Source organism: Centroberyx affinis, unplaced genomic scaffold (genome assembly GCF_046629955.1).
Source record: "Centroberyx affinis isolate AG114_WGS23_722 - 3 ecotype Tasmania unplaced genomic scaffold, CSIRO-AGI_Caff_v1 ptg002190l_1, whole genome shotgun sequence".
NCBI lineage: Eukaryota > Metazoa > Chordata > Actinopteri > Beryciformes > Berycidae > Centroberyx > Centroberyx affinis.
The window spans coordinates 125,426-138,807 of record NW_027280498.1 but is presented as its reverse complement, the minus strand read 5'-3'; the positions used below and the strand labels follow the sequence as shown (position 1 = coordinate 138,807).

Genomic DNA, 13,382 nt, shown 5'->3' with positions numbered 1-13,382 from the left:
AGCAGACAACACAATAAAAAGTCTACAAATCCAACATTCATTAACAGTAAAACATGTAAGCCCTTTTTCAAGCTCCCTAGTATGTGAGAATTTCCCCAACACAAATCAGGTACCACGAGCCACATGTAACATAGCCTGAAACTGCAGGGGGGCAGGGCCAGAAAATGCACACATAGAAATGCTTGAGGATGAAGTTAATTAGATACAAGAAAATTGTATCTAATTAACCTCATCTTTTGGCCCTCAGGGATCAATAAAGTTCACTGTATTTTATATCGTTGTTGTCCACATGCTCATCTACAGTATGAGAAGATTAGTATAGTATGAGAAGGGACAAGGAAAGGAATCATTTATAAGCAAATAACACGCACCCTTTTGCCTTTCCAGTTTTTCCATCAGCCCCCTGCTGCACCCTGGGAAGCGGTCATATCCAGTGTGGATAATAGATTTGTGAATTATAGATCCGCTGTTCTCCACTTAATATTTCATAGGGCGGGCCGACACGCTAAAAGCTCTGAGAAAGTTTTCTGTCTCCAGAGAGAAAGAGACAGAATGTGTGTCAGGAGCTGTAATGTGCAGGTCAGCAGAAGAGCAGACTTGGGTGAATACGCATTTTTCCCTCTGTGCTGTGACAGTCAGAGGCAGCTTAGTACCGGTCTGTGTTATAGCATCTCCGTTAATGACTCTATCCTTTTTTTCTCAGAGATTATTTTTTATAGCATTTCTGCGCCAAAAACTGTGAAACTGATTCCCGCCCACAACCCACTTATGTGACTTATGGGATTTCGCCTGCTGAGCCCCCGCGATGTTACAAGCAACTGTTGTTGCTGTTTTTACTCACTGTCATAACTGAATTAGGGTTTTTGAAGGCTGGTTTCTTGACTGAAGCTGAACATTCATTATCTCAAAATCTGACATTTTCATGCCAAAATAATAAAAAAATGAGAAAGATTCAGTGTTTACCCCAGAATGATATTCTTGTCAGGGTGGAAAAGCCACTGAAACAGCATTTAGACCATCATGGGACAATACAAGTCTCTATCGAAACATATCTAACTCTACTTATAATACTGTTTTCTGACAAATTCTCTGTTTTTCTGGCTTGATCTTCCTATCTGTCTCTCTCTCACTCAAGGACGCTAAATATGTCATGCAGCAACGTTTTCATGATGTAATATTTACGCTAAATGTCCCTTTTTGTTCCTCTGGCAGGACTATGGCTGCCAACGCGGGGTCCATGCGCATCCTCATCAAGGGAGGGAAGGTGGTCAATGATGACTTCACCCAGGAAGCCGACGTCTACATTGAGAACGGCATCATTCAGCAGGTAGTCCGCGTAAAGCACTAACACACACACACACTCGCTCATGCGCACACACATGCATATACAAATGTATTATTACACAGTATCATACACATACAAACACGTACTGCATTCTTTATTTCTCTCTATTTCTCTTTCTCTCACATGCACACACACTCTCTCTCCCTCCCTCTCTCTCACACACACACACACTGTATATTCCCAGCTGTTGGGGTGACTCATCACACAACATTATGAAGCTCCACATGATGATACCGTACATGAACTCACTGAGTTAGAATGATGCACTGGACGCTTGCTGGCGTATCATGGTAATCTTTGGTAAAGCTAAGATGGCTGCCAAAGGATTTTGATCACGTCGCCATGGAACTGAGCATCATGTGAAGAGGATGCATAAGACTCAGAAACCTGGAAAGTTCAGCTCCACTGCTACTAAAGCATTCAGCCATGTGATACCATGGCAACACAGCAGCTTTCCCATACACTTTGTCAGTGCTTATTTCCATGACACCAACAGTATCAGAGTTGAGGTCAATTGACTCTGAATTCAGAAAACTGTCTGTCAAATTGGCATGAGAAGGTCCAACCTATTAACAAATACTTGAGAATAAATTCTCAGTCATTACCAAATAACCTACATTCTGAACAAAAAGGGTTCTATATACTAATAAAAAAATGTTTATTTAGGCTTGTACCATAGCAGAACACATTTTAATGCTGTAAAGAATAATTTTAGAAAGATTCTCTATGGCACCAAGCTCAAATGGTTCTGCAGAGACCTTCATGCTTCCATAAAGAACTATTTAAGGAGGCATGAAATGTTCCATATCAGCAGTATTGAAAGAACCTTGAAAAAAGTCATTATGTTTCCATATAAGAACATTATAACCAAAGAACCATTGAAGAACCCTCCTTTTTCTGGTTACAGTGATAGTGAATGGACCCTAACAGGAATGTCCTTTATATTCATGATACATTCTGTGGTTGAGATACATGTAAAGGGTATTAGTGTCATGGGTATTATAAAGTTGAGTGATTTTTTGTGTTTTTTATGTATTCTCTGGCAGGTGGGAAAGGAGCTGATGATACCGGGCGGTGCTAAGGTGATTGACGCCTCGGGAAAGCTGGTGTTGCCGGGCGGAATAGACACCAGCGTGCATCTGGAGGAGACTTTCATGAACGCCGCTATCCAGGATGACTTCTACAGCGGCACCAAGGTACATACACACACACACACACACATACACTGGGCTGTGTTGTGACTGGGCCCGCCAGCATGCCTGTGTTAATGCTGCTGCATATTTGGAATCCAGAGACAGCTGTCACACACAGAAACACAATCTCTCTCTCTCTCTCTCTCTCTCTCTCTCTCCCCCCCCCCTTCTTCTTCTTGTTCAAATCATCCCTGCTTCCAGCCCCATACATTCACACAGACCAATAACCACTGTATAATCTGTTGTCACTCTTACACAAAGCAAAACCAAACAGCTGTCACTAGTTTCCGATTGACAGCAAAGGGTTCTCTTTTTATACACACACACACACACACACACACACACACAGCTGTTCATTCATACTGGGTTTACTAGTTCAATTCCTAAGGATGCTCTGCATGCAGTGATCCCCTTGAGACTCAGAGGAGAGAGGATGATAGGATAATTAGGAGATTTAAAAGTGGGAGTGTAATTGAGTGTCGCTTACAGCGGTACGTGTGTGTTGGAGGATGTTGTAGGAAGTAGTTGTTGTTGCCTGGCTTATTCTTGTCGCTGGGGGCTTTACTCATGTCAACTGGGCGCGGCAAGGTGTGGCACTCGCCTTATCTTAGCATATGTGAGTAAAAGCACTACTAGTATCTTTCCTCTTTGGAATACCGTCAGCGGGGTTTGGACATTTTGGTGGCAAATAATATCGGATGCCATACTGTAGCTTAGTGAAATGACAAGCCTGGCAAGCCTTCAGTCTAATGGAATGCCAACTGAAGTGGGGTGAGAAGAGTTGGGGTGGGGGGTTGAATCCTCCATATGCCAGCTCACCCCCACCCATTGACCTCGCTGCCATGGTAACTAACCCCCTAGCATGCATCCGCGTTCTCATTGTGGAAATCAGGAAGCCCTCTAATGTGTGTGGTGTGTGTGTGTGTGTCTGGCTGTGTGCACGCATGACCGTGGTGGTATTGTGTGGTCTCTATGGTGACTGCGTTACCGTGGCGATGGCTCATGCGCAATCGCGACGGACCCCAAAACTATTTCCCTCCGCATCCTCTTCCCCTCCCTCCATCGTTTCGAACACTCTGTTCCCTCTCCTGCCTCCCTTCCTCCTCTCTCTTTCCTCTGTGTGGAATGACTCCCCACTGTTTTCTCTGCCCCCCCGCTGTATAGACACTCACTGTCCTACAGTAGGAGGGCGTCTTATATAACAGGGTCAAATGGTGGAGCAGATTACTGTGAAACATTGGGAGACACAAGAAGAGAGAGGAGAGAGACAACATGCAGTGTTGATACTCCACCTGTGTCTAGATAGCTGGATTATATTATATTCACAAATGCCACATGCTCCACAAACAAACTTGAAGGGTTCCACAAATGCATACAGACCATTTCACGTGCACATTTTTGATCCACAAATGCATAGAGATCATTTTACATGCGTTTCTGCTCTAGATGTGTCAATTTCTACACATTTGTCAAACCTATACTATTTTTATTTGAAATTAAAAGTACATTTATTGCTAATGAGTTATGAATGTTAGCAAATCATTCAATATTTTTGTGGATAAGGTTTTACAAAACACAAGTGAAAAATACATGTTTGTGGATGCTGAAATATTTGTGGAACATGGTACACACATGCAGATTGTCTTCTGTGGGTTACAGTTATAAAAGTCCAATAAAAACTTCTGGTCGTAATGAGCTTAGAAACACTTTAAAACGTAGTTATAGCATTAATTATTCAAACCTACAGGCTGACTAGTTTAACTACCGTCCTTGTCTCTGCCATGCTCAGTGTGGACAGGAATAAAGATGTTAATTACCATTTAACAACTTGGTTCAAACGGACAAGGCTTTTACTCTGAAGCTGAGGTGCGCCCTGTCCGGAAGTCAGAGCTGTCCTGTCCATGCCCCCGCAACACTTGCTGCTTTTCTGTGCTGAGAAACTAAAAGCAAAAAGAAAAAATGCACATCGCCCTTTCCTTTTCTGTGGCGTCAACTCAATTGCAAAAAGCAAAACGGCACCGAAATCGCTTTTTTATTTACTGCACTTAAATGAGTAAAACGATTGATACAAAGGTACACGCATTGTCTTTCAACACCATAGGCAAGAGGGAGGCGCTGATCAATTCATTAATATAATAGTAAACTTTATTTCTGAAAGAAAATATGTTCAAAGTCTGTTTTACTAATCCAACAACTTCACCTTCCAATTCCTGAGCGCTGCCAAAGCAACAAGTGGATATTAGAATATCACACATATCGGATCATAAATTAGACCTACTCATGAGTGTGTTGACACCCAGTTATGGCTAATTGTGGGAGTTGGCATTAGGTGCAGATTCCTGTGTGCAGATTTATAAAAGAGAATAATGCGTGAACAGCATGTAAGCAGTGTTTTATATATTTGAAGAAAAGACTGCTTATGCATTATAACGACACCTGGTTATTATCTCTGTAATGTCTTTTCTTCAGATTTATAAAACACTGCTTACATGCTGTTCATCTTTGTTGTTGCGACTTCACTGAGAGAAACAGGAGGGACGACTTTGTCACTGGAAGAAACAGGAGACATCACTTCAACAGACGCAGCTTCAACTCTGGGGCTCAGTCGTACTCCGGCTCCAGTTCTGTCCTGAGGGGACAGACGAAGGACGATGATGAGAATGATGAGGACATGTTTTTGGTGTCACATCTCCACCCCTCCATCATCCCACCAAGAGCCAACCGCCGACCAATGCCTTCCAGGGATATAAACAATCTCTGTAATGACTTTGTCAACCTCGGCATCACTGGAGGAAGCCAAAACAGCTCCCTCCAGCCCTCAGCCACAGCTCAAACTCCAGCTCCATCCCGGAGGGACCGAAGCCCTCGACAAAGAGGAAACATGCGACTTTCGAGGACGAGCCAGAGGCAGGCCGGCCTTCATACAGACCAAAGACCAGGCGATCATTCTTCATGCCAGCCTGTGTCTGCCACCTTCAGGACTCCTCTGTGGAAAAAGTTCCCACAAAGAGGCACTGGGAAGAGCGGGAGGATCGACCACTTCCACCAATGAAGAGGCAGATTCCTGACTGAACGGTCTATTTCAAATAAAGGACCAATTGAGGAGAACAGCAGCAGAAAACATCTCTGCAACACCTCTTCTTCAATAAATATTCAAAACAAAGACAGCCCTGTTACAGCATTTATTGTAGTCATTACATATTGTGAATATAGAGCTGATAATGAAATGGAGGAACCTCCTGTTTCTTCAGATAAAGTTTTTGTAATTAATAAGCTGTAGGCTTACTGTATGTGATGCTGTTTCTACAGTGGAGGGAACATTCATAACATACATCACATATCAAAACACTCAACTCATGGTGTATCTTTAACTCACATGCATGGTTTTGTGTGAGTAAATGTTTGCAGTGACCACTATCTGGTTAAATATGGATTGTATTGTATATCAGCATATGCAAATATATATTTATTCCACTGGTTTAAGAAAATGCTTCCTGTTTAATGCAGACTATTACCTGTAGTCAATGTGTGCACAGTTGAATTTGATGCCTCTGTAGGTGGGACAGAGGGAGGGAGGCGAGGAGGAGGGGGGTTGAGAGAGGCGGGGGGGTGGGGGGGTGGGGGGGGGGGTCGTCGTCTGTAATGTGATGTATGAGTGGGGCTGATAGAGGCAGATCAGAGAGTTGCTGCGGTAAGCTGACCGACTCTGATAGCCTCTCCCAGAGACAACATACAAAGCCACGGTGTCTCACTCACACTCAAAGTCTCTCGTTCTCTCTCTCTCTCTGTCTCTCACCCTTTTTCATTTTTTCACAGGACATTTTTGCCCCCTTGATCTGATTTTTAAGTAAAAAGGGGCATATTTAGGGGCATATTGATCCTTTTCGGACACACACACACACACACACACACACACAAAACCACACATGCACTTGCTCTCTCTCCCCCTCTCTCTCCAGGGGATTATCCTCACAGTAGGAGTTGGGGGTGTTTAATGGAGTGGGGGTTTCATTTTAAAACCCTGTTTGGAGTTTGTGTGTCATCATCCAGATGTGCTGTAAAGTCAATGATCGGTAATATGCTTAAAGGAACCAAAGGGAGGACTCTGGTTTACTGGTCTGGTTTACTGTGGCTTGACAAGAGAGGCACCAGATGAAAGCCATGCAGACAGTATGATAGTCCAGTATCACAGACTACACACTGGACTACACCATATACAGAATATATACAGACAATAAACAATAACTTTGCATTTCTGTCAGCTTGATAATTACATGTTTTTACACCCATATTTTTACACCCTTACAAGAAAAACACATGTTCTTCGGACTTTCCCATGTGGAAACCTCCATGCAGCATGTGGCCAAACTGGTCAGTCTGGTTTCTCTGCTGGGTCTGCTGGTTCCATTCCGCTCAGCACCAGTGTAGATAGTCTGGACTGGTTTCATATTATATAACTGTCTGGCAGGGACGATTTGAACTTTCTTAGATCTCCTTCAAGCCGATCTATGGTTTAAAAAACGGTCTAAAATTAGATGTTTACTTGTGTGACTTTACTGGAACCATTACAGTGGCGAGGAGGCAGTCGCAGATGCAGGCTAAAGAGGAGAGACAGGCCGGGATGAAAGGCGTTTCAAGCAGCTGACAGCTTCTTTATTCCAGCTTGGCAGAGGAAAACACAGTCTGCTGCTGGCCTCAGAAACCCTCCCACTGAGGAAGATGCAGTGCACACACTCTTACACACACACACACACACACACATACACACACACATGCATGCACCTATACCAGACAGGCGGTTACAAAGACGAAACAATAGCCTCATTTTTCTCTCTCTTTCTGACTTTCTTTCTCGTTTTAAGAAGTGGACTGGCAGTAGATTTTTAATTAAAGCCGTGCAGATAGACAGTTTAAATCCCCCAGTCAGTAAATCCTCAGCTGTGTCCGTGTCCTCTGATCTCCATCACACACACACACACACACACATACGCACGCACGCGCAGACAGTGATCAATGATACTCCACTCTTCATACATACACACACACAGACACGCAAGAGCCCAGGTGCTGACGCTGCGGATGGTGCGGTCTGGTTTCTATGGTAATAGGGAATCTGAGAGCTCGCTGGCCGACGGAGCCGCCAGTCAAAAAGAGGCAGAGGCCCCGCCCCCCGTCTGAGGCTCGTCTGGAGGAATGAGTCCACACTGACAGACACAGAGAGCAGGGTCGGGCTCAGTTCACTTTAGGTTCAAAATGATGGAGAATGAATGCTCTATTGTTAGTGAATTGCAGTTTCGCTCTTTATTTTGACATGATTGAATTGAAAATGAACCCCCGAAAGATTAGGAAAGCCTCAGCTGTGTGTGTGTTACGTGAGAGACGGCGGGGGACAATTTTTTTTTCAACATCTCTCCGTTTATCTCCCCGCTCCTCGCGTTCAATAAATGTTTATCGGCCTCTTCGCTCGTTTTCCCTTCGCTCCGCCGTTCAATTTCCTTGTTGGAGGATATTGCACGGGCGACACGGAGGGACGGAGCGAGGAGGAGGAGGACAGGGGCGCGCGATAGGCATGGCTGAGCAGTATCCGCGTCGTCATGGCGACACAGAAAGTGCCATTTACCTTTCGGGCCGACCGAGCCGAGTCGCCCGCAGCCGCTCCCTCCACCTCATAAATTCTCCTGCCTGTCGCCCCTCTTGCTCTCATCCGTCTTCTCGTGTTGTCCCCTAACTCCCTCCTTCCCTCTTCCCCCCCTCCTTCCTCTACCATCCTTCCTCAGTTACTTCCTCCCTCATCTATTTCTCTTTTTTCATCTTGCTCCTTTTTTTTATCTGCAGTTGCCATGAAAACCAGGGCCTGGATTCACAAAAGAGCTCTTAAGAATCATCTTGAGTTTCTTCTTGACGTGTAATTCCCCAATATTTTCAAAATATTAGTCACCTCTTATGAACTTTTCTTGGTTTCTTACATCTCTCAAGAAGGTTTTGTGCATATGGCCCCTGCCTACACTGGACTAACAGTACTAGACACTTAATTCCACATTTTCCTCTTAAGTAACCTGTACTGTACTACCAGTCATATAGGATGTACATAGTGAATAGAGATTGTATATGTAGTGATAGGCCTATGTATTGTTTATTCTCTATTGTATGGCATACACTGTCCCTTTACAGTGAAAAGGAGACCCTGTTGTCATCTACTATTGACTCCTAACATCTTCTTCATAAATCATGTGGGAAAAATCATGTGGAAAAAATGGCCAATTTTCACATTGGACATTTATCATCTGTCACACTGACAGACAAGTTTGCATTGAAACCACCTAGGTTGCGTTGCTGTGGGCAAGTCGCGAAACATTTGAAGCAGTCTGTACAACAAATTTAATTGGCTGATGAAGTCCGTTAGCAGATGACGTTTACCTGGGCTCTGCATTGGTCTCATTGAAATACATAGTGTGTAACTTGCCACTGTCTCTGCTGTCCTCTGTATTTATTGTATGTGATAAACAAGTGTGTTGATGTGAATAACAGTTAATAAGAAAGGAGCTTTGTTCACTGTCACTATGATGAACACTGTCTTTGGTTTACAATGGATTCATTGTTCTCTAATCAACCTCTTTTCTCTCTCTTCCTTCCTTCCTTCGTTCTTTCCTCCCTCCCTCCCTCCCTCCCTACCTACCACCCCACCCCACCCCGCCAGGCGGCTCTGATGGGTGGTACCACCATGGTGGTGTCTCTGGTCCTGCCTGAACAACACTGCTCCCTGCTGGACGCCTATGAGAAGTGCCGGGCTCTGGCCGACGCCAAGGCCTGCTGTGACTACGCTCTGCATGTCGGGGTGACCTGGTGGGGACCCAAGGTGAGGCCGAGACGGGACGAGGTGAACCCACTGCCCTCGCTGAACGAACGATCAAACAGCCTCTCCTTTTCTCTTATGGGGAAAATGGGTAATGACCTGGAACGAAACCTTCCAGGAACTAGGTTAACACACATGCTCATTAGACACGTTAGGCAGATTCTGAGTCAGCGGGCCTTTTACAGCCCTTGGCATTCATGTTGTTTTACGTCAGGTTTTCTAAAGTGAGGTGTTGATAGCATGTTTCTTAACATGATCTCAAGATTTTTCACTGGGGTTTCAATGGGATATGAAACCATTACACTCAAAAAGTGCATTTCGTTATCAATGTTGATTATGTACCACAACCATCCTCATCCTTGCTGATTGCAGTAATAGTAATAATAATAATAATAATAATAATGATAATAAACTTTATTACTGTCATACAAGAAATGCAGCTCAAAGTGCTTTACAACTAAGAAATTACATGCATGAAAATAGACATAGAATGAGCATAACATAAGATGGAAAATAAAACCCACTGAATAATAATAAAAATAAAGTTAAGAAATAGAGTACAAGTAAAATACAACATTTTAAAAGATGTTGCCTCGAGTAGTTGCCCAGGTATTGTGGCCTTTCAACCCATTTACTGCCATAGTGAGAGAGGATATTTTCATGGGTAAAGACCATATAGTTTCTGTTTACTGTATTTTGGGCGAGTTAAAGAGATTGTCTATGTGGCTAATGTCACTCTGAGGGTTTGTGATAGTGTGAATGGAATGTGGTCTCCGGCTGGCTGCTCTCCAAGCTCATTTCATGCCCCATATAACAAACACACACACACACACGCAGCCTCTCTCTCCCTCCATGCTCATATTCACATTGACTAGAGCACAACTGCACTCTCTCCCTTTGCCAATACAAATGAAAACTCGCCAGTAGTCAGCTGCGATTCAGTCCAAACCCTGACCCCTTGACCTTTGCCCTCAGGTGCGTAACGAGATGGAGACCCTGGTGAGGGAGCACGGGGTCAACTCCTTCCAGATGTACATGGCCTACAAAGACATGATGATGCTGAAGGACTCGGAGCTCTACCAGACGCTGCAGACCTGCAAGGACATCGGGGCCATCGCGCGCGTCCACGCCGAGAACGGAGAGCTGGTGGCGGAGGTGGAGCATGCACACACACACATTTCCCTCCATCCCTCCCTCCCTATCTTCCTCCCTCCCTCCCTTTCTTCTAAAAGGACATATCCACCTTTGTACTCGGACATGAAAGTAAAACTCACTACTGAATATTATTGAAGCTCTGAGCTATTTTGGGAACTTAAGTGACAGAATTGTAACATTTCAGAGGATGTAATGTGTGGTTTTTTTTTAATATTGAGGAATGAGCAGCAGGCAACCATTTTGGAGTGAAACCCTTGAAATCAACAATGAATGACAAAATGGAACTTAGTTTGTGTGTATGTGTGTGTGTTCTCAGGGTGCCAAAGAATCTCTGGATTTGGGCATCAGTGGACCTGAGGGTATCGAGATCAGCCGACCAGAGGAGGTGAATTCCTTTCTGTGCTTATTGCTTTTTATTTGGATATTTGCTCTGTTGAAGAACACAGGATTCTATCTGTATTCTATGCTATACAAGCATTGGGTTTACTGTTCCTTTGTTCTACTGTTGCTCTGGGTAAGAGTGTCTGCTAAATGCCTAAAATGTAATTTAATGTAATAATTAAATTCTCATTGTGTGATTATGTCTCTGTCTTCTTCCTGTCTACAGCTGGAGTCAGAGGCTACTCACAGAGCCGTCACCATCGGCAACCGGGTAAGCAGACTTTAACATCCAGTGTCTATGTATGGCTTCCCATGTGTTGTTGATACTGAACGAATGAGTGAATGTGCTTGTGATTGCAGGCCCATTGCCCAATCTACCTGGTGAATGTATCCAGTATGTCCGCTGGAGACATGATCGCGGCTGCTAAGATGCAGGGTGAGTAGCTGATGATGGCGACAGCGGTGGTGATGATGAGGATGATGATGTACATGTAACAGCTCACCTTCCTCCCCCTCCCTCCTCCCTCCCCTTTGTCTCCAGGTAAGGTGGTCCACGCAGAGACCACAGTAGCCCACGCTGTGCTGAATGGGATGCAGTACTACCACCAGGACTGGGCTCATGCCGCCGCCCACGTCATCGCCCCTCCTCTCCGCCTCGACCCCAACACACCCAACTACCTCATGGGCCTGCTGGGCAGGTGTGTGCACAATACACTCATACACATATTGCTGTTGTCAGGCAAAAAAAACGGAATTAATTGTATATGTGCATCCTGTTTCCAGTGACACTCTGAGTGTGGTGGCGTCTGAGCATCGTCCCTTCAGCACCAAGCAGAGAGCTCTGGGCAAGGAGGACTTCACTAAGATCCCCCACGGAGTGGCGGGGGTCCAGGACAGGATGAGTGTCATCTGGGAGAGGGGAGTGGTAGGTGTACACCCACACACACACACACACACACACACACACACACACAGTACACACATCATAAACACACAGAGTAATCATGACTGTGAAATGCTGCCTGTTGCTTTGCGGGAGTGTTCATGTTTCCGATGCACTGATCCCTCCAGGTCGCAGGAAAGATGGATGAGAACCGCTTTGTGGCGGTGACCAGCTCTAACGCCGCAAAGATCTACAACCTGTACCCTCGCAAGGGTCGCATCATCCCCGGGGCCGACGCCGACGTGGTGGTCTGGGACCCTGACGCAACCAGGTACAACAAAACACACAATTTCTTTCACTACTTTTCCGTTACACCGCAAAGTTTGGCAATGCGTCCTCTCTTAGCTTCAAAAATCTGGATAAGTCAGCTCCTTCTCCTGTGAATGATCAGGAAACCAAACAGCGTTGATGTCCTTTTACTGGATAAAATCAAATTAGAGGGAATACTTCCACCCAGAGAAAGTCAACACACATTGATGCCTGTCCTCTCTGCGCCAGGACCATCTCTGTAAGCACCCAAGTGCAGGGGGGGGACTTCAACCTGTACGAGGGCATGCGCTGCCACGGCGTCCCCCTGGTCACCGTCAGCCGAGGCCGCCTGGTGTGCGAGAACGGCGTGTTCATGTGCGCCGAGGGCTCCGGGAAGTTCTACCCCATGCGCACCTTCCCCGACTACCTCTACAAGAAGATGGTGCAGAGAGAAAAGGTGTGTTCCCGTTCGTACTGTATCTGTGTTTCTGTCCTCTACCTAACATGCACTGGGTGTTTAGAACAGCAAATGGAAAAGCTTTCATGAACTGGATATAGGTTAAATCACTGTTGTGTTATAGCAATCATGACTCATTCCTTACCTTTCCCTACTTCCCTCTCTGTTTCAGAGTCAGGCCTTGAAAGGGGTTGACAGGGACCCCTACTCCGGCGATGTGGCCAAGGTGGCCAACTCTTTGAAGAAGGAGCTCGGCTTGGGCCCCATAGACGGAGAAGCGGCCACCAAGGCCTGCGCTCGGGTGCACCAGGGGGTCCGAGACCTCCACGAGTCCTCCTTCAGCCTCTCAGGTCGGTCCGAGTAAAATCGATGGAGGAGCTTCTTTTCAAAGGCAGGAGTCTGAAATTTTAAATGTACGTCCGCGTCTCTTTTTCTCTCAGGCTCCCAGGTGGACGACCACATCCCCAAGAGGTCCTCGGCTCGCATCCTGGCCCCTCCCGGCGGTCGCTCCAGCGGCATCTGGTAAATCCTGGATCCCGGAGCCCCCCGAGGGTCCGAGCCTCGTCGTTTTGTACATTTCTGAGCAACCAGGAAAACTGCACTGATTTTCAATCACAGGATTAGCGTTAGAGGGGAAACAAAAAAAAAATCAAGCACGTGTCTGTGATTGGTGGACAGTCTAATTGATTGGAGATCTAATTGATGATCAGTAATTTGCCAAAGTGACTTTACGAATCTAATTTGTGTCTTAATTGGAGCGACTGACCTGATTAATTATGAGAGTGAAGGGCTATCTATGAATTCAA

The 13,382-nt window shown here is 45.4% G+C and overlaps 1 protein-coding gene across 1 annotated transcript; it reads left to right on the top strand.

Annotated features, from left to right (window-relative positions):
• The first annotated feature begins 1,216 nt into the window (after window positions 1-1,216).
• Window positions 1,217-13,102, top strand: LOC139655131 (dihydropyrimidinase-related protein 5-like). The gene is made up of 13 exons (XM_071532445.1): window positions 1,217-1,327; window positions 2,392-2,541; window positions 9,236-9,394; window positions 10,367-10,546; window positions 10,863-10,931; window positions 11,154-11,198; window positions 11,288-11,363; window positions 11,469-11,625; window positions 11,711-11,852; window positions 11,999-12,141; window positions 12,369-12,576; window positions 12,749-12,926; window positions 13,017-13,102. Exons 1-13 carry the CDS (start codon window positions 1,217-1,219, stop codon window positions 13,100-13,102), a joined length of 1,704 nt encoding a protein of 567 aa, XP_071388546.1.
• Window positions 13,103-13,382: the final 280 nt, after the last annotated feature.

Excerpts from the sequence above, each read along its gene's own strand:
- LOC139655131 (XM_071532445.1), top strand. The coding sequence starts at position 1,217 with ATGGCTGCCAACGCGGGGTCCATGCGCATCCTCATCAAGGGAGGGAAG. Across the intron at positions 10,932-11,153 it reads AGATCAGCCGACCAGAGGAG|CTGGAGTCAGAGGCTACTCA; the intron begins GTGAATTCCTTT and ends TCCTGTCTACAG. Across the intron at positions 11,853-11,998 it reads TCATCTGGGAGAGGGGAGTG|GTCGCAGGAAAGATGGATGA; the intron begins GTAGGTGTACAC and ends TGATCCCTCCAG.